We start from the raw sequence: 21,514 nt of genomic DNA on the forward strand, positions 1-21,514 counted from the left end.
GCTTCGTCGTCGTTCTTCACGGAAGCGAGGAAGCAGGAAGCGAGCGGCAGCGCGGAAGGGAGGGCTTCGTCGTCATTCTTCACGGAAGCGAGGAAGCAGGAAGCGAGCGGCAGCGCGAAAGGGAGGTTCGTCGTTCTTCGTTGGAATGTTGTCGTCGTGGTGAGGGCAGGGGTTAGGGCTTTTGAAGAAGGGTTAAGGCGAGCACAATGAAGAAGGGTTAGCTAGGGCTTTCAAAGGGGGCAGCGGTGAGGCACAACGGAGATTGGTGGTCGCCATTGGGGCTTTCGAAAGAGGAGTCAGGGCAGGGCACAAAAAAGGAGTTAGCTAGGGCTTTTTTTTTCTAAGTCTTTGAGTCACGAAGGGGCTAGGGCAGGAGTTTTTGTTTTATTCGAGCTTCTTTAATTTTTTTTTTCTGAGGGAACTTTTTGGCCACGCTTTTCAAGCGTGCCAAAAGGCTTGTAGGAAACGGCCACGCTTCTGAAACGCCACAATAATAAATTTCTGTTGCCACGCTTTAAAAGCGTGCCAAAATCTCTCTATGGCTACGCTTTTTAAGCGTGGCAGAAAAAAACGTGGCTAAATCTCGCATCAACTGCCACCCTCATAAAAGCGTGGCCATTGACCCTTTTCGCCACGCTTTTAAAGCGTAGCAAAAAAAAGCATAGCCAAATCTCTATTCAAACGCCACCCTCACATAAGCGTGGCCATAGACCACTTTTCGCCACGCTTCTAAAGCGTAGCAAAAAAAAAGCGTGGCCATAGGCCTTTTTTCTTGTAGTGGTGATTATACTACACCTACTTCCAAGTTTGATGGAAGAAGCATCTCAATTCCTGCCATTGGAGCAAACAATTTTTAGCTGAAACCTCAACTAGTTGCTCTAATGCAACAAAACTGCAAGTTTCATGGACTTCCATCAGAATATCCCTATCAGTTTTAAACTGAGTTCTTGCAGATCTGTGAGACTGTAAAGACGAATGGAGTAGATCCTGAAGTCTACAGGCTCATGTTTTTCCCTTTTGCTGCAAGAGATAGAGCTAGAACATGGTTGGATTCACAACCTAAGGATAGCCTGGACTCCTGTGATAAGCTGGTCACGGCCTTCTTGGCTAAATTCTTTCCTCCTCAAAAGCTGAGCAAGCTTAGATTGGATGTTCAGACATTCAAACAAAAAGATGGTGAATCCCTCTATGAAACTTGGAAAAGATACAAGCAGATGACCAAAAAGTGTCCTTCTGACATGCTTTCAGAATGAACCATTCTGGATATATTCTATTATGGTCTGTCTGAGTTCTCTAAGATGTCACTGGACCATTCTGCAGGTGGATCCATTCACCTAAAGAAAATGCCTGCAGAAACTCAAGAACTTATTGACATGGTTGCAAATAACCAGTTCATGTACACTTCTGAGAGGAATTTCGTGAATAATGGGACGCCTCAAAGGAAGGGAGTTCTTGAAATTGATGCTCTGAATGCCATATTGGCTCAGAACAAAATGTTGACTCAACAAGTCAACATGATTTCTCAAAGTCTGAATGGATGGCAAAATGCATCCAACAGCACTAAAGAGGCATCTTTTGAAGAAGAAGCTTATGATCCTGAAAACCCTGCAATGGCAGAGGTAAATTATATGGGTGAACCTTATGGAAACACCTATAATTCATCATGGAGAAATCATCCAAATTTCTCATGGAAGGATCAACAAAAGCCTCAACAAGGCTTTAATAATGGTGGAAGAAATAGGCTCAGCAATATCAAGCCTTATCCATCATCTTCTCAGCAACAGACAGAGAATTATGAACAGAATACCTCTAACTTAGCAAATTTAGTCTCTGATCTGTCTAAGGCCACTTTAAGTTTCATGAATGAAACAAGGTCCTCCATTAGAAATTTGGAGGCACAAGTGGGCCAGCTAAGTAAGAAAGTCACTGAAACTCCTCCTAATACTCTCCCAAGCAATACAGAAGAGAATCCAAAGAGAGAGTGCAAGGCCATTGATATAGTCAATATGGCCGAATTCAAGGAGGAAGGGGAGGACGTGAATCCCAATGAGGAAGACCTCATGGGACGTCTCCCAACCAAGAAGGAGTTCCCTATTGAGGACCCAAAGGAATCTGAGGCTCATATAGAGACCATAGAGATTCCATTAAACCTCCTTCTTCCATTCATGAGCTCTAAAGACTATTCTTCCTCTGAAGAGGATAATGAAGATGTAACTGGAGAGCAAGTTGCTCAATATCTAGGAGCCATCATGAAGCTAAATGCCAAGATATTTGGTAATGAGAGGAAGCATGAACAGCTTCTCTCAATGCAGAGTCAAACAGAGCCCCCACAGTCAAACTCTAAGTTTGGTGTTGGGAGGCCACAACCAAACTCTAAGTTTGGTGTTGAACCCCCACATTCAAACTCTAAGTTTGATGTTGGGAGGTCCCAACAATGCTATGAACATCTGTGAAGCTCCATGAGAGCTTACTGTCAAGCTATTGACATTAAAGAAGTGCTTATTGGGAGGCAACCCAATTTTTATTTATCTAATTTTATTTTTCTTTTTATTGTTCTTTTATGTTTTATTAGGTTCATGATCATGTGGAGTCACGAAAAAAATATTAAAATTAAAAACAGAATCAAAAACAGCAGAAGAAAAATCATACCCTGGAGGAAGGACTTACTGGCGTTTAAACGCTAGTAAGGAGCATCTAGCTGGCGTTCAACGCCAGAACAGAGCATGGATCTGGCGCTGAATGCCAGAAACATGCAGCAATCTGGTGTTTAAACACCAGGATTGCACACTGAGGAAAGCTGGCGTTCAATGCCAGAAACATGCTGCAGATGGGCGTTAAACGCCCAGAACAAGCTTAGAGCTGCCGTTTAACGCCAGAAACAAGCATCAATCTGGCGTCTAAACGCCAGAATTGCATGCAAAGGCATTTTACACGCCTAATTGGTGCAAGGATGTAAATCCTTGACACCCCAGGATCTGTAGACCCCATAGGATCCCCACCTACCTTAACTCACCTTCTCTCCTCTTCTTCACATTCAAACTCTCTCCCCCAAAAACCCTTCGCCAATCACCTCAATCTCTCTTCCCCATTACCTCTTCACCACTCACATACATCATCTCTTCCCCACCCAAACCCACCCTACATAGCCGAATACACACCTCTCTCCCTCTCCTCCATATCTTCTTCTCTTTCTTCTATTCTTTCGTCTTTTGCTCGAGGGCGAGCAACATTCTAAGTTTAGTGTGGTAAAAGCATAGCTTTTTTGCTTTTCCATAACCATTGATGGCACCTAAGGCCAGAAAAACCTCAAAAAAAAAAAGAAGAAGAAAAAGGGAAGACAATTGCTTCTACCTCTGAGTCATGGGAGATAGAGAGATTCATCTCAAGAGTCCATAGCTCAGTAATAGAGCATTTGACTGCACATCAAGAGAGCATGAGGAATTCCCTCATCAAGAAATCCCTGAGATACCTCAGGGGATACATGTTCCTTCACATAATTATTGGGAGCAACTAAGGATAGGAGCACTAAAATCACTAAGGATCATGCAACAAAGGCAAGGAAGAGACATAAAGAAGCTCAAAAAGCATCATTGGCTCTTCAAGAAGAAAGTGCCACCATCACTAAGGTGGACTCATTCCTTGTTCTTAATTTTTTTTTCTGTTTTTCTGTTTTTATGCTTTATGTTTGTTTATGTTTTGTGTCTCTACTTCACGATCATTAATATTTAGTAACTATGTCTTAAGGCTATAAATAATTCCATGAATCCTTCACCTCTCTTAAATGAAAAATGTTTCTAATTCAAAAGAACAAGAAGTACATGAATTTCGAAATTATCCTTGAATTTAGTTTAATTTTATTGATGTGGTAACAATACTTTTTGTTCTCTGAATGAATGCTTGAACAATGCATATTTTTTATCTTGTTGTTTATGAATGTTAAAGTTGTTGGCTCTTGAAAGAATGATGAACAAAGAGAAATGTTATTGATGATCTGAAAAATCATGAAATTGATTCTTGAAGCAAGAAAAAAGCAGTGAAAAACAAAAGCTTACGAAAAAAAATATTGGCGAAAAAAAAAAAGAAAATTTTAGAAAGAAAAAGAAAAAGCAAGCAGAAAAAGCCAATAGCCCTTAAAACCAAAAGGCAAGGGTAAAAAGGATCCAATGCTTTGAGCATCAATGGATAGGAGGGCCTAAGGAAATAAAATCTAGGCCTAAGCGGCTAAATCAAGCTGTCCCTAACCATGTGCTTGTGGCATGCAGGTCCAAGTGAAAAGCTTGAGACTGAGTGGTTAAAGTTGTGATCCAAAGTAAAAAGAGTGTGCTTAAGAGCTCTGGACACCTCTAATTGGGGACTCTAGCAAAGCTGAGTCACAATCTGAAAAGGTTCACCCAGTCATGTGTCTGTGGCATTTATGTATCCGGTGGTAATACTGGAAAACAAAGTGCTTAGGGCCACGACCAAGACTCATAAAAGTAGCTGTGTTCAAGAATTAACATACTTAACTAGGAGAATAAATAACACTATACGAAATTCTAAGTTTCCATAGATGCCAATCATTCTAAACTTCAAAGGATGAAGTGAGATGCCAAAACTGTTCAGAAGCAAAAAGCTACAAGTCCCTCTCATCTAATTAGAACTAATATTCATTAATATTCTGGGATTTATAGTATATTCTCTTCTTTTTATCCTAATTGATTTTCAGTTGCTTGGGGACAAGCAACAATTTAAGTTTGGTGTTGTGATGAGCGGATGATTTATACGCTTTTTGGCATTATTTTTAGGTAGTTTTTAGTAGGATCTAGCTACTTTTAGGGATGTTTTCATTAGTTTTTATGCTAAATTCACATTTCTAGACTTTACTATGAGTTTGTGTATTTTTCTGTGATTTTAGGTAATTTCTGGCTGAAATTGAGGGAGCTGAGCAAAACTCTGATAAAAGGCTGACAAAGGACTGCTGATGCTGTTGGATTCTGACCTCCCTGCACTCGAAATGGATTTTCTGGAGCTACAGAACTTCAAATGGCGCGCTCTCAACGACGTTGAAAAGTAGACATTCAGAGCTTTCCAGAAATATATAATAGTCTATACTTTATTCGTGATTAGATGACGTAAACTGGCGCTAAACGCTAGTTCCATGCTGCATTCTGGAGTCAAACGCCAGAAACAAGTCACGAACCAGAGTTGAACGCGAAAAACACGTTACAACTTGGCGTTCAACTCCAAGATAAGCCTCAACTCGTGTAAAGATCAAGCTCAGCCCAAACACATACCAAGTGGTCCCCGAAAGTGGATTTATGCATCAATTACTTACTTCTGTAAACCCTAGTAGCTAGTCTAGTATAAATAGGATAGTTTACTATTGTATTAGACATCTTTGGTCTCAGTTTTATTTTATTATTCATCTTAGGAGACTATTGATCACGTTTTGGGGGCTGGCCATTCGGCCATGCCTGAACCTTCATCACTTATGTATTTTCAACGATGGAGTTTCTACACACCATAGATTAAGGGTGTGGAGCTCTGCTGTACCTCAAGTTTTAATGCAATTACTACTATTTTCTATCCAATTCGATTCATTCCTGTTCTAAGATATTCGTTGCACTTCAACTTGATGAATGTGATGATCCGTGACACTCATCATCATTCTCACCTATAAACGCGCGTGACTGACAACCACTTCCGTTCTACCTTAGACTAGGCACATATCTCTTGGATTCCTTGATCAGAATCTTCGTGGTATAAGCTAGAATTGATGGCGGCATTCATGAGAATCCGGAAAGTCTAAACCTTGTCTGTGGTATTCTGAGTAGGATTCTGGGATTGAATGACTGTGACGAGCTTCAAACTCGCGATTGTTGGGCGTGATGACAAACGCAAAAGAGTCAAGGGATTCTATTCCAACATGATCAAGAACCAACAGATGATTAGCCGTGCTGTGACAGAGCATTTGGACCATTTTCACTGAAAGGATGGGATGTAGCCATTGACAACGGTGATGCCCTACATACAGCTTGCCATAGAAAGGAGTGACAAAGATTGGATTAAAGCATTAGGAAAGCAGAGATTCAGAAGGAACACAAGATCTCTATACACCTATCTGAAATTCCCACCATTGGATTACATGAGTAACTTTATCTTTATTTTCTATTTAATTTATTATTATTATTCGAAAAACCAATAATCTCTTAAATTAGTTAAATCCGTCTGACTAGGATTTACAAGATGACCATAGCTTGCTTCATACCAATAATCTCTGTGGGATCGACCCTTACTCACGTAAGGTATTACTTGTACGACCTAGTACACTTGCTGGTTAGTTGTGCGGAGTTGTGACAAAGTGTGATTCATGTTTAAGAGCACCAAGTCTTTGGAGCCATTGTTGATAATCACTATTTCGTCCACCAGTAGCCCTCCCAAGAAAGTGATTGAATCCCTACAGAGTTAATGGAAGTTGCTTTTTTTCTCAAGCCCTTAGGTAACTAGTTAGTGTGTAAGACCTTCTTGTAGGCTTTTGAACTTACTTTGGTGAGTGTACACCAAACTTAGTCCCTTGCCACTGCCTCTGATGCATCAAGTTTTTGGTGTCATTACCGAGGATTGAAATAGATTGACAATGATTAAGTGAAGTGGTGATCTAGATTAAGCATTTTTTCTTTATTTTTGACTAACACACTAACTGTTTGAATATTTGCTTAAACTAACTCAAACATCACTCTAGCAATGGAGTGAAGGGCTACTGGCTTTCTGGTTTTGTGTGTTTCTTATGCTTGGTTTGTATGTCAGGTACAAGGAGAGCTATCCCTACTTTCTCTGAAGCTGATGAAAGAACTATTCGAAGGTTAAGAAGAGAAGAAAGAGGGAAAGGCATTGTTGGAGAAGAGGATTCAGAAGAAGAATTCCAAGATATGGAGGAACACTCAACAAATCCAACAACAGGAGGAGTGGACAACAACAATGGTCAACCACAGAGGAGAGTACTGGCCTCTTATACATTTGCAAACTCTAAACATTGTGGGAGTAGCATTCTTACCCCTAATGTCAATGCAAATAACTTTGAATTGAAACCACAACTCATCACATTGGTCCAAAACAACTGTTCCTTTGGAGGAGGGCCACTTGAAGATCCAAACCAACACTTATCCACCTTCCTGAGGATTTGTGATACTGTCAAAAGCAATGGTGTGCACCCTGACATATACAAGCTGCTGTTATTCCCATTCTCCCTCAGAGACAAAGCCACTCAATGGCTAGAGACATTTCCAAAGGAGAGCATCAACACTTGGGATGATTTGGTGAGCAAATTTCTTGCCAAATTTTACCCACCTCAGAGGATTATCAGATTGAAGACTGAAGTGCAAACATTCACACAATTGGATGCTGAAAATCTATATGAGGCATGGGAAAGATATAAGGGTTTGCTTAGGAAATGCCCACCAGAAATGTTCACTGAGTGGGACAAGCTGTAGAACTTTTATGAAGGACTCACTCTAAAGGCTCAAGAGGCACTTGATCACTCAGCTGGAGGATCATTGCAATTGATGAAAACTGCAGAGGAGGCTCAAAACCTCATTGACATGGTGGCAAACAACCAATATTTCTTTGCTCACCAAAGGCAACGCCAACCATCACAGAGGAAAGGAGTGCTAGAATTGGAAGGAGTAGACACAATCCTAGCCCAACACAAAGTGATGCAGCAGCAGATTCAGCAATAATTTGAGCAAATGACCAAGAGAATTGACAGCCTACAAGTTGCATCAGTGAATGTCACAAGCCAACCATAAACTCCTTGGGGGCAGAATGAAGAGAATCAAGAAGACCAACAGCAAGAGTAAATCCAATATGTGCATAACCAAGGCTCCAAACAAAATGAAGTGTATGGTGACACTTATAACCCATCCTGGAAGAATCACCCAAACCTTAGGTGGGGAGATAATCACAATCAGAACCAGCAACCATGGCAAAGGAATTCAAATCAAAACACTCCAAGAAACAACCAAAACCACAACCAGCAGCAGACTAACCAAAACTCCTATAGAAAACCCCAAAACAATTACCCTACCTCCAACCATTATCCACCCAATAACCAAACCACCAACCAAAATACTTACCATCAACCATCAACATCCCACAACCAACCAATCTCACAAGACTCTCAGAGGATCACCAATTTGGAGATGCTAATGGAGAAAATGATGAAGCACCAAGAGATGACAACCAAGAACCAAGAAGCTTCCATGAAGAATATGGAGAGGCAGATTGGCCAGCTCTCCAAGCAAATTGCTATTGAGAGACCATCAAGCTCACTCCAAGCGACACCATTCTTAATCCTAAAGAGGAGTACAAGGCTATACAATTAAGGAGTGGAAAGATATTGGTGGACAACAAGGAAGCAACCAAGAAGCCTATGGATAGCAACAAAGAACCAACAGAAAAAGAGGAAGCTAGCAGCAAGGACATGACAAGCAAAGATATCTCAGAAAAGCTCAAAGAAAAAGATAACCAACCACAAAATTTGAAGAAAGGGAAGCAGATCATGGAAAAGCCAGCTCCCAGACAGCAGCAAGTGGAGAAGAGCATTACACCTCAACTGCCATATCCCCAAAGATTCCACAAAGAAGCAAAGGATCAACACTTTCATAAGTTCCTTGAGACTTTCAAGAAGCTAGAGATAAACATTGCCTTGGCTGAGGTATTGGAGCAAATGCCTCTGTATGCCAAGTTCTTAAAGGAGCTTATCAACAAGAAGAAAAGTTGGCTGGAGAAGGAGACCGTGCTACTCACTGAAGAATGTATTGCTGTGCTTCAAAAAGGAATCCCACCAAAGCTTAAAGATCCAGGGAGCTTTGTAGTTTCATGCACCATAGGCAAGATGACATTAGATAAAGCTCTTTGTGATCTTGGAGCTAGCATCAACTTAATGCCCCTATCCATGATGAGGAAGCTTGCTATAGAAGAACTCAAACCCACCAGGATGTCACTAGTCATGGCTGATAGATCAATCAAGACACCTAATAGAATTGTGGAAAATCTGTTAGTGAAGGTTGGAGAGTTTATCTTCCCTGCGGACTTTGTAATGTTGGACACTGAAGAGGAAGGAAATTATTCAATCATCTTGGGAAGACCATTTCTAGCAACTGCAAGAGCTATTATCGATGTGGAAAAGGGAGAGATGATCTTCAGAGTAAACAATGAGCAAATGGTCATAAATGTTTTCAAGTCAATGCGACACCCTCCTGAGCAAGAGGATTACTTGAGAGTGGACATGATAGAGAGCCTGGTAGAAGAAATGTTAGATACTAATAATCATGAGCACTTAGAGTGAGGTCGATCCAAAAACTTGATGGTGTTTTTGTGGAAAAAATGAATTTCCAAACACACAAATCTAACTGGCAAGTATGCCGGGTCGCATCAAGTAGTAATAACTCACTTAAAGTGAGGTCGATCCCATAGGAATTGATGGATCAAGCAACTTTAATGGGTGGTTAGTTTAGTCAAGCTAACATTGAGTGAATTGTGTGAAGTGTAACCAATAGAAAGGAAATTGCAAGGAATTTAAAATTGCAGAAAGTAAATGACAAAAACGTAAAGAGTAAGGAATGTAAATTGGCAAAATCTTAAATGACAAAAAAGGTAAATTTCATGAAATGTAAAGGGGGGCTGGGTGCTGGAAATTTAAATGGAAGCAGTAAATTAGAACTCAAACCAATTGCAGAAAATTAAACTTGCAGGAAAGTAAATTTGAATCTCAACAATTTCAAACACAAGATTGCAGAAAGTAAACTTGCAGGAAAGAAAAGTGTAGCAGAGAATTGTAGAAACTGAGATTGCATAAACTTAATTCAATATTAGAAAATGACAATTGCAAAGAAATTAAAAGTGTTTCAAAGAGGACTTTCTTCAAAAACTTGATGGGTGTTTTTTGTGGAAAAACGAATTTCCAAACACATAGATCTAACCGGCAAGTATACCGGGTCGCATCAAGTAGTAATAACTCACTTAGAGTGAGGTCGATCCCATAGGGATTGATGGATCAAGCAACTTTAATGGGTGATTAGTTTAGTCAAGCTAACATTGAGTGAATTGTGTGAAGTGTAACCAACAGAAAGGAAATTGCAAGGAATTTAAATTGTAGACAGTAAATTGACTTGAAAGTAAAGAACAAAATGTAAATTAGCTGAAGCTTAAAGAGCAAGAAAATTAAATTGCAGTAAGATGTAAAGGGGGCCGGGTGCTAGAAAGTAAAGAAGGCAATAGATCAAAGCTTAGAGCAATTGTAGGAAATTTAAACTTGCAGGAAGAGTAAATCAGATCATGAACAAAAATGTAAAATGCAGAACAATTGTAGAAGAGTTAAATTGTAAGAAATGTAAAATGGAAGCAATGACAACAGAAAGCAATGGGAACCAAAGATCAAAATCAAGCTTAATGTAAATTGAATTGTAAACTTGCAGCAAAAGGAAATTGCAGAAGAGAAGATTCAGAAACTCAAACTTCATAAACCAAATTGACAATTGCAAAAAAAAGTAAAAGTGTTTAAAAGAGAATTCTTTATTCTACCCTACTCCTAATGCTCTAACAGAGCCAGCCTTTCTAATGCTCTCTATTAGAGCCAACCTTCCTAGCAAAATGAAATTAATGCCTTTATATAGGCTTTTACAAAATGAAAATAAAAAATGAAAATAATATTTGCAAAATGAAATTCCTAATCTAGCTTCTCTGTGTGCCTTTGAGTCATGTGGGCTTTGCTTGCTTTGGAGTGGAATTGGGTTGAAGATAGCCTCTGTTGATTGCTCTTGGTGTTGAGAAGAAATCCATTTGCAACTTGGACCTTGGGGTATTTACGTTTAAGTCAATGTTTGAGGCAAACGTGGACTAAAACGTCTTCGCAAGGAAGTTCTGCAGACTAGCCAGCCATCTGTCATTGGTGTTTGACCTCACGTTTGAGGTCAAATGTGAACTCAGCCGTGGGCTTCTCCAAGGCATTCATCAGCCAACGTTTGACCTCACGTTTGAGGCAAACGTTGGCGCAAACGTGAGCTCTTCCTAGGGTGTGGTTATTATCCAAAGTTTGACCTCACGTTTGAAGCAAACGTTGGCACAAATGTGAGCTCTCCTAGGGTGGCTGTGCTGTCATCCACGTTTGAGTTCACGTTTGAGGCAAACGTGAACGCAAACGTTGGGAACATTGCCATATTCGAAAGCTCAAACGTGCTGTCCACCCCATACTATTATATATTTTTGGAAAGTCCTGAATGTCTACTTTTCAATGTCGTTGGAAGCGCATCATTTGGAGCTCCACAGCTCGAGTTATACTCCATTGAAGGTGCAGAGATCAGCTGGCCTTACTACAGGTTAACACCATGTTCATCTATGCACTTTCGGGGCAGTTTTCTCCCTCAGATTTAGTGCCCATCATGTAGTGCCATATATGCTTGGAAAGCTCTCGATCCCTACTTACCATTGCTTTTTGAATCACCTCATTGGGAGCTATGTAGCTCAAGTTATTTATGTTGGAAGTATACCCCTTCAGGCTGTGGGGAGCAACGTTTCCAGCAACTTTGGAGCTCCAACTTTGCTTCCCTTTGCTTCCTTTCATGGCCTTCTTGTTGCCTCTTTACCTTTCCTCTCCTTAGCTTCCTTTCCACCTATCATCAACCAAACAAAAATGTATCAAAGCTTTTCTATAGTCATAAGAATTTGCCTTATTCTTAGCACGCACACAAGTAATTATGGCATAAATCTCATGAAAATGCATAAAATTATCAATGTTTGATTGAATTAAGACAAGCAATAGAGTGAAGGGCTATCCCTACTTTCTCTGAAGTTGACGAAAGAACTCTTCGAAGGTTAAGAAGAGAAGAAATAGGGAAATGCATTGTTGGAGAAGAGGATTCAGATGAAGAATTCCAAGATATGGAGGAACGCTCAACAAATCCAACAACAGGAGGAGTGGACAACAACAATGGTCAACCACAGAGGAGAGTATTGGCCTCTTATACATTTGCAAACTCTAGATATTGTGGGAGTAGCATTCTTACCCCTAATGTCAATGCAAATAACTTTGAATTGAAGCCACAACTCATCACATTAGTCTAAAACAACTGTTCCTTTGGAGGAGGGCCACTTGAAGATCCAAACCAATACTTATCCACCTTCCTGAGAATTTGTGATACTGTCAAAAGCAATGGTGTGCACCCTGACATATACAAGCTGCTGTTATTCCTATTCTCCCTCAGAGACAAAGTCATTCAATGGCTAGAGACATTTCCAAAGGAGAGCATCAACACTTGGGATGATTTGGTGAGCAAATTTCTTGCCAAATTTTACCCACCTTAGAGGATTATCCGATTGAAGACTGAAGTGCAAACATTCACACAATTGGACGGTGAAAATCTATATGAGGAATGGGAAAGATATAAGGGTTTGCTTAGGAAATGCCCACCAGAAATATTCACTGAGTGGGACAAGCTGCAGAATTTTTATGAAGGACTCACTCTAAAGGCTCAAGAGGCACTTGATCACTCAGCTGGAGGATCATTGCAATTGATGAAAACTGCAGAGGAGGCTCAAAACCTCATTGACATGGTGGCAAACAACCAATATTTCTTTGCTCACCAAAGGCAACGCCAGCCATCACAGAGGAAAGGAGTGCTAGAATTGGAAGGAGTAGACACAATCCTAGCCCAACACAAAGTGATGCAGCAGCAGATTCAGCAATAATTTGAGCAAATGGCCAAGAGAATTGACAGTCTACAAGTTGAATCAGTGAATGTCACAAGCCAACCATCAACTCCTTGGGTGTAGAATAAAGAGAATCAAGAAGACCAACAGCAAGAGCAAATCCAATATGTGCATAACCAAGGCTCCAGACAGAATGAAGTGTATGGTGACACTTATAACCCATCCTGGAAGAATCACCCAAACCTTAGGTAGGGAGATAACCACAATCAGAACCAGCAACCATGGCAAAGGAATTCAAATAAAAACACTTCAAAAAACAACCAAAACCACAAGCAGCAGCAAACTAACCAAAACTCCTATAGAAAACCCCAAAACAATTACCCTACCTCCAACCATTATCCACCCAATAACCAAACCACCAACCAAAACACTTACCATCAACCATCAACATCCCATAACCAACCAATCTCACAAGACTCTTAGAGGATCACCAATTTGGAGATGCTAATGGAGAAAATGATGAAGCACCAAGAGATGACAACCAAGAACCAAGAAGCTTCCATGAAGAATATGGAGAGGCAGATTAGCCAGCTCTCCAAGCAAATTGCTATTGAGAAACCATCAAGCTCACTACCAAGCGACACTGATGGAGTGCAGAAGCTGGTGAATTAAAAATTTTTTAAAATGGTTACGTTGCGAGTATAGTTCTTAACTCACCGAAAATCTGCCTATCAATTTAGAAATATGTCACAGAAAGTTTAAATTAAAATTACTGGGAGTTTTAAGTCCCAGGTCGTCTCCCAACGAGTTGCAGAAAAGTGTGCTGTTTTATTAATCAGATATTCCAAAAAGTTGAGCTAAGTAAATTGGGATTTAAATTAAGGAATTTTAAATAATATAAATAAAAGCCTTGACTGGGAATTGATTGGTTAGAATCTCTATCATTGACGGAATGATTTTTAAGATTAATTTATAATTAATGGTTACTCTGTTTGGTTATCCCTTACTAGGTAAGGGAAAGTCAAACAAGTTGGAATGCCAGATCTGTTCACGAGTTACAACCCACTTAGTTCAAAGGGATTGGCGTTGGTGACAGGATAGCAATCCAACAATTAACCCAACTACAAATTTTTCCTTCAATCCTTCCAATTCAAGAGTTCCTTTTAATCAATTCCCCATCAAGTAATGAAACTACTCACGCATTGTAAATAAAGAATCCATGGCACATGAAAGGGAATTAAAAGAAGACATGATTATTGAAATTGAAATTAAATTAAAAAGAAATAGTCCTTGCATTAATTAATCATAAAAGTATCTGAATGACAAAATTGAACATAACAAAGAACATGGAAGAATAAAACCAAGTTAAGAGAACAAACTAGAGTGACGAAGTCTTGATGAGGAAATAACTCTTCTCAATGTTCCAATGCTAAGACCAATTGAAAGTTAAAATTCTAAAAGCTATCTAGAGAAAACCTAAGAGAGTGAAAAACTAAAAACTAAACTACTGAATGAATGTCTCTCCTGTTTCTGCATATTCTCCGACTCTAGTCTGCTGTTCCGGGCCGAAAACTGGGCCAAAATAGGGTCCAAAATCGCTAGTTTCGGATTCTGAAGATTATGCAGATCGCGCATGTCACGCGATCGCGTCATCCATGCGGACGCGTCGCTTGCGCTTTTCCTCTCACGCATTCGCGTCATCCAAGCTACCGCATTGCTTGTGCTTTCCAATCCGCGCGGCCGCGCAAGCCATGCGCCTGTGTCACTGCGATTTGCGCTCCTTCACACGGTCGCGTGAGCCATGCGACCGCGTCACTTTTCGCTGGTTATCTCCTCAAATTCTTGTGTTCCTTCCATTTTTGCTAGCTTCCTCTCCAATCTCCGTCTCGTTCATGTCCTATAAAGCCTGAAACACTCGACACACAGATTACGGCATCGAATGGAATAAAGGAGAATTAAAATTAAATAATTAAAGTCTCTAGGAAGCAATTTTCAAACATGTAATAAATTCAGGAAGGAAATCTAAATGCATGCTAAATTGATGAATAAGTGGGTAAGGATCATGACAAAACCACACAATTAAACACAATATAAACTATAAAATAGTGGTTTATCAACCTCCCCACACTTAAATATTAGCATGTCCTCATGCTAAATTGAAGGAGACAAGGAAATAAGTATGAACATGCAGAAACTCATGAAATGCAATGCAATCCTACATATATAAATAAATACAACTATATGATTATTGTCCACTTGATCAAAAGTAAATAAGCCCTTCAAAACAATTACAAATCAAATTCCACTAATTCTATCATCATATAATAAAACCGATAAAAGTGCAAGAAGATAGCTTATGAAGGCCGGAAACATGAAAATTCAAGCATTGAACCCTCACTGATAATGTATGTACGCTCTAATCTCTAGTGTATAGGGTAATCACTCTATTCTTCTCTAGTCATGTTTCTAACTTTTGTTTTTCTCCTAACTAATCAACAATAGTTAATATACCAATGCAAACATCATGAGGTCTTTTCAGGGTTGTAATGGGGCCAAGGTGAAGGTAAGGGTATATATATATGGCTAAGTGAGCTTTATAAATTGAATCTTTAATTAACCTAAGCTCTCACCTAATATACATATATTCTATATACTTTTAAATTCATGCCTAGCTACCCATAATTCCCTTTTTCAACCCATACTCATGTTTCAACCTTGTATTTTAATTCTATCATATGTGCATTGATCTTTGAATTCTGAATTTAACATTGGGGTAATTTTGTCCCCTTATTTATTTGTTTATCATTTTTTTTAAAAAAGAAATAAATAAAGCTTATCAATGCACATAGATTTTTGATTCTTATAGTTTCACATGAATGGGTATCCAAATTTTCTTTAAATTTTCATGACACATTTCCTTAACAACTTTTGTTCCCATAATTTCCCATACTTAACTAGCACACATAATTCTATCTTAAGCTAACTAAATATTCAATTTGGGATAATTGTTTTTCAGCTTAAGGTTAGTAATGTGGTGAAATATAGAACAAATGGGGTTTTAAAGGCTCAAAGTGGTTAACAAGGGTAATTGAAAAGGGTAGGCTTGATTTGGATAAGTGAGTTTAAATAAATAATGGCCTCAATCATGTGCAAGCATGTAAATATAATAAATATTTGACATATAAGATAAAACAAAATATATAGATTACAATCATAGAGAAGTAAACACACAAGAATAAAATAATTATGGTTAAATAATGTAACCATACATAAGGGCTCAAATCTTTCACAGGTTGTGTGTTCTCTAGCTCAAACATCATGTTCCAAATACAACTCAAGCAGATTTATCATAAAAATTTTGAAAAATTAGTGAAATTTTGTTCCAAAGATAGATTTTTAAAAGAACTTATTGTCTTTTCAATCAAGTAGAACATGCATGCAACTATCCTAACCTATGCAATTTATTCTATTCTATAAAAGAAAGAAAAATCTAACTAAAATATCCTAATTATTGGTGTCAGAGAAGAGAATTTACCTCCGGAAGTCAGGTACTGACTGACCTCCCCATACTTAAGGCTTTGCACCGTCCTCGGTGCCATCTGTCAGGAACAGGGGTAGGCTGGTGGCAGTATCTCCACAGTCGGGACCATCATGGCTCCCGGTGCTGGTAAAAGAAGTGGAGTCCGGGGTGTCTGAATCGCTGAAGCGTCCCTTGAGTAGCTCCTTGAGGTGTTTGAATCGGCGCTCGTTACAGCGCTCTCTCATCTTTGCTTTCTGTTCATGCCGATCCAACTTTTCAAGTATTTGCTGGAGCAATTTCTCAGTGGTAGATGCTTGTGGTGTTAAAGAAGGAATATCTTCAACCGGCTCAGTAGGCTGGCTTGTAGTGGCTGCTGAAAATCTGAGGTATTTCCCGTTAGGGACATATTGATCATCCCGTGGAAGCATGGCTTTGGTGTCCCCAGCTCTGCAGGAGACTCCGGCTGTTGAGACAAGATTTGAGACCAAGGCGGGAAAAGGTAAGTTGCCCGCGATTTAGACATGCTCCATAGCATTCCGGATGTATCTTGAGAGATTCAGAGGTTGGTCTGTAAGGATGCACCATAGTAGAACAGCCATGTCCGCAGTGAAGGAGGACTCATGAGTGCTCGGAAAGACGTAATGGGACATGATTTGTGCCCATACGCGAGCCTCCAAGGTAAGTGCGGAAGCCAAGATTCCCTTAGGGCGGTTGCGGTGGTATCCGTAGATCCAACGGCTGCCAGGTAAAGCAATGACTCTGAGAACGGAGTCCCAGTCAAATTGGTATTTCTGGCGCTGAAAGGTGGCTTCTTGAAAAGCGTCCATTCCTGCTGGAATAGGGGGAAGACTCAGAACTTACTGAATGGCCTCTTCTGTGATGGGGACTTGCTTCTGCCGGACATAAACAGACTGCAGGGTCAGTATGTAGAAGTTGGAGTAGAACTCAACTACCCAAGAAAGATTAACCTGCCTTGGCTGTCTCCGTAGAAAACCCCATTGTCTTCGCTCAATTTGCGGCTCAACAAAGGTGGCAATATTGGACGGGAGGATAAGAAGGTATTCATTGTTATAGTTCCTTTTTGCTAGGATAGGGAACATCTGCTCACAGTAGCGATTGGGAAATCGCGCAGTGTCCTTTGCTGGAAAGGCTTTCTCCTTGTCGTCAACCTTTATTATCCTCTTAACTCTTTTTGTTGAGGGCTTGACTGCGGTGGAAGAAGGCTCTGCCACTAATGCTCTTTTAGTTCCTCTTCTTGCTGGTGGTTTAGAAGTAGCTTTCTCTTTTCCGTTCTTGGTGGCCATCCTGAAAGAAGGGAAAAGAAAGGAAATTAAATTCAAAGAGATAGAGCAAGGAAGAGGGTATTGTAAGTGATAGTCAATGCACAATAAAGATAAATGGCATTAACACATGGTCCGGATTACATGTGAAAAGCACATTAATGGAAATATAGCAAGTGCATGTAGGACAATGGAATGCAAGAGGTTTATTGGCATGCAGACAAAGGCATGAGTAGCATATATCAAACATACAATGTCCAGGTTAGATTACCATTTGTAACAAACTATCACGTTTGTATTGACAATTAAATTTAATTAATAAAATAACAAGGAAAAGTTGTGAAAAGCAAGCAATGAATAGTGTAGCAACATAGAGAAGTGTATAATGCCACATGAGCTTTTTCACAAACATATAGCATGCATGGTGAATAGGGTATAGAAAATATGAAGAGAAACATGCAAGCAATCCCTTAAATAAGAGAAAAATAATTGTCAAACAATTTGTAATAATCCACAAGCATATAATGATAGATAATGACTCAAAAGGTTTCTAACACCATGTAAAAAGAAAAGAAGAAGAAGAAAGAAAAAGAATGATTTGAAAAGAAAAAGAAAAGAAAAAGAGAATAATAATATATATACATAATATAATAAGGATGATGGAAAAGAGAAGAAGGTAAAACCTTGTTAATGGAGGGGAGAGAGAGAGAGAGAGAGTGAAAGGTGAGGTAGAAGGGGGAAGGGAGAAAGAAGAAAGAAGGGGGGAAAAGAAAAAGTAGGGTTTGGAGGAGAGAAAGATAAGATAATTTGGCTATTGGGTGGAGCTGTGCGGCGCATGCGACGCGGCCGCGGAAGGCACGCGTTCGCGTGGGTGCGAGTCAGGTAAGACGATGTGATCGCGTCAGTCGCGCGGTCGTGTGACCCGTGTTGCGCTGCTGGCGCGAGTGCAGCCTCGCTCCAGCACAACTCTCTGTTCGATTCATTTTAATTGCCAAAATTGGGTGACGCGGCCGCGTCGGCAACGCGGTCGCGTGACAAGGATTGTGCTTCCAGCACCAATCCAGCACCACTCTCGCACAATATGGCATTGTGCACCCATTTACGTCGAAAATGCAGGGCACGCGGCCGCGTGGAGCACGCGGTCGCGTGGGAGGCCATGATTTCCATACGACGCGGTCGCGTGGGATAATTTGTGCCTTTGGCACGACTCCAGCGCTGCTCCTGCGTAACTTTCTGTTCATTTTTATTTTGCTTTACTCCCCTTGCCACGCGGACGCATCGCTGGTGCGATCGCGTCGTGCGGCGAAAATTATTATTATATATCTTTTTTTTAAGGAAAGATAAAGACATGTAATTGAAAGAACACGAAGGCACTAATAAAGAGAAGAGTTATTTAAAGAAGAAAAACTAAAAGTGAAGAAAAGAACGATCGTACCACGGTGGGTTGTCTCCCATCAAGCACTTTGCTTTAACTTCCGTAAGTTGGACGCTCCACTAGCTCAATCTGTTGTTATGTGGGGATCTCCCAGGTGGAAGATCTCAAGCTCCTTGCTTTTCTGCACCTTCTCACCATGGTACAGCTTCAGGCGGTGTCCATTAACCTTAATAAGTTTAGAGTTTGAAGGATGGCTTAGGTGATAAACTCCGTACGGTTCAGCCTTCTCTACTCTGTATGGACCTTCCATTTTGATCTCAGCTTACCGGGCATGAGCCTCAGTCGAGATTTGTAAAGGAGAACAAAATCTCCAAGTTGGAACTCTCTCTTCTTGATGTTTTGATCATGCATAGCTTTCATCTTTTCCTTATATATTCTGGAGTTTTCATAAGCTTCTAGGCGAAGGTTCTCCAGTTCCTGCAGTTGCAACTTCCTTTCAGCTCCGGCCTTCTCAATTTCCATGTTGCACTCTTTAACTGCCCAGAAGGCTCTGTGTTCGATTTCAACTGGAAGATGACAAGCTTTTCCATAAACTAAGCGGAAGGGACTCATCCCAATAGGTGTCTTGTATGCTGTTCTATGTGCCCACAGTACATCTTGTAGTCTGGTGCTCCAGTCTTTTCTGTGAGGCTTTACTATCTTTTGCAAGATACGTTTAATTTCTCTGTTTGACACCTCAGCTTGCCCATTAGTTTGGGGATGGTAAGCTGTTGCAACTTTATGGATTATCCCATGCTTCTTCATCAATCCTGTTAGTCTCCTGTTACAAAAATGGGTGCCTTGATCGCTCACGATCGCTCGTGGTGATCCAAAGCGGCATATAATATGGTTTCTCACAAAGGAAACAACAGTGTTAGCATCATTAGTGCGAGTAGGAATTGCTTCTACCCATTTGGAAACATAATCTACAGCTAACAATATATAAAAATATCCACTAGAATTTGGAAATGGACCCATGAAGTCAATGTCCCAAACATCAAAAATTTCACAGAAAAGCATATATTATTGAGGCATCTCATCCCTCTTGGATATGTTACCAAATTTCTGGCATGGGTGACAAGATTTACAAAACTCAGCAGCATCTCTAAAAAGAGTAGGCCACCAAAATCCACAGTCTAAGATCTTTCTAGCTGTTTGTTGAGGGCCAAAATGTCCTCCACTCTCAGATGAGTGACAGGCCTATAAAATGGACTTAAATTCTGATTGAGGTACACAACGTCTAATTATCTGGTCAGTGCCACATCTCCATAAATATGGGTCATCCCATATATAATATTTAGACTCGCTTTTCAGCTTGTCTCTTTGATGTTTAGAAAAATGTGGAGGAAATGTGCGGCTAACTAAATAATTAGCAACAGGTGCATACCAAGGGACTACCTCAGATACTGCTTGTAGGTTGTCAAAAGGAAAATTATCATCTATAGGAGTAGAATCATCCTTAATATGTTCAAGGCGACTCAAGTGGTCTGCTACTAAATTTTGATTACCACTCCTATCCTTGATTTCTAAATCAAATTCTTGTAACAGCAGTATCCAACGTATAAGTCTTGGTTTGGATTCCTTTTTAGCCAATAGATACTTTAGAGCTGCATGGTCCGAATACACTACTACTCTAGTACCAAGTAGGGGTGTCAAAAATCCCCAGACAGCGGGGATCCCCGCGGGGACCGCCCCGAACGGGGCCCCGATGGCGGGGAATTTTCCCTGCGGGGACGGGGATGGGGGACAAAATTCCCCCGAAGCAGATGCGGGGACCCGAGCGGGGATCCCCGTCCCCGTCCCCGTATTCCCCACAATCCCCGAATGTATTAAATTACTTAAATACCCTTAAGAATTTAGTTTTTATTTTGGTTTTTTAGTCATTTCACTTTGTATATATATATATTGAAAAGTGAAAACCCTAATTGCACTTTCTTCCCAGAATCCCAATTCGCAGAGGCATAGAGCGCCGCTCCCTCACCTCTTCGCGAAACCCTTCTTCCCACAGAGGCATAGAGCACCGGCTGCCCCGCGTATTGCAACTCCCTCACCTTGCTCCAGTGCTCCTCGCCTTCCTCTCTGCGCCCTTCCTCTGTGTTTTCTCCCTCGTCCCAGCCAGCCACCTCCGACCACCATCGTCACGGCCTCTGACCACCATCGTCACTGCACCGCCCCGTGCGCCATCTTCCGTTCGCCCTCTTCTGCATCGGTCGCCACTCTTCTCTTCACCGGCGTCTCTACCTCTTCGACCATTTCTGTGATTCTGTCTTATCCTGGTAAGATTCACTACTCCCTTTTTCTTCTTGTATTTTGGCATTTCACTTTAGATTTTTGTTTTTTTTCATGAATTTGATGGTGATGATGACCTTGGTTGGAGTTGGCTTGCTTAGACAAAATGTTCAGTTGGATATTCATGTTCGTATCCATTGTAGTCATAGTACAGTCTCTCCCCTTTTGATATATCTCTGTTAGTAATTAAAAGAACCCGGCATTCACCATTGATGTCAAATCTCACACACTTCAAGTTCTGCTTCTTTTTTCCTTCTTTGATGGAAAACAGAGCACTTCAATGTTATATTATATAGCCCTTTAAACCCAGCAGCTGAGCTCACAAGC

The 21,514-nt window shown here is 40.5% G+C and overlaps 1 protein-coding gene across 1 annotated transcript; it reads left to right on the forward strand.

Moving 5' to 3' along the window:
- Nucleotides 1-8,407: 8,407 nt before the first annotated feature.
- Nucleotides 8,408-9,325, forward strand: LOC130939708 (uncharacterized). The gene is made up of 2 exons (XM_057867797.1): nt 8,408-8,692; nt 8,735-9,325. Exons 1-2 carry the CDS (start codon nt 8,408-8,410, stop codon nt 9,323-9,325), a joined length of 876 nt encoding a protein of 291 aa, XP_057723780.1.
- Nucleotides 9,326-21,514: the final 12,189 nt, after the last annotated feature.

Source organism: Arachis stenosperma, chromosome 7 (assembly GCF_014773155.1).
Source record: "Arachis stenosperma cultivar V10309 chromosome 7, arast.V10309.gnm1.PFL2, whole genome shotgun sequence".
In the NCBI taxonomy this organism is placed as follows: Eukaryota; Viridiplantae; Streptophyta; class Magnoliopsida; order Fabales; family Fabaceae; genus Arachis; species Arachis stenosperma.

Excerpts from the sequence above, each read along its gene's own strand:
- LOC130939708 (XM_057867797.1), top strand. The coding sequence starts at position 8,408 with ATGGATAGCAACAAAGAACCAACAGAAAAAGAGGAAGCTAGCAGCAAG. Across the intron at positions 8,693-8,734 it reads TAAACATTGCCTTGGCTGAG|CTTATCAACAAGAAGAAAAG; the intron begins GTATTGGAGCAA and ends TTCTTAAAGGAG.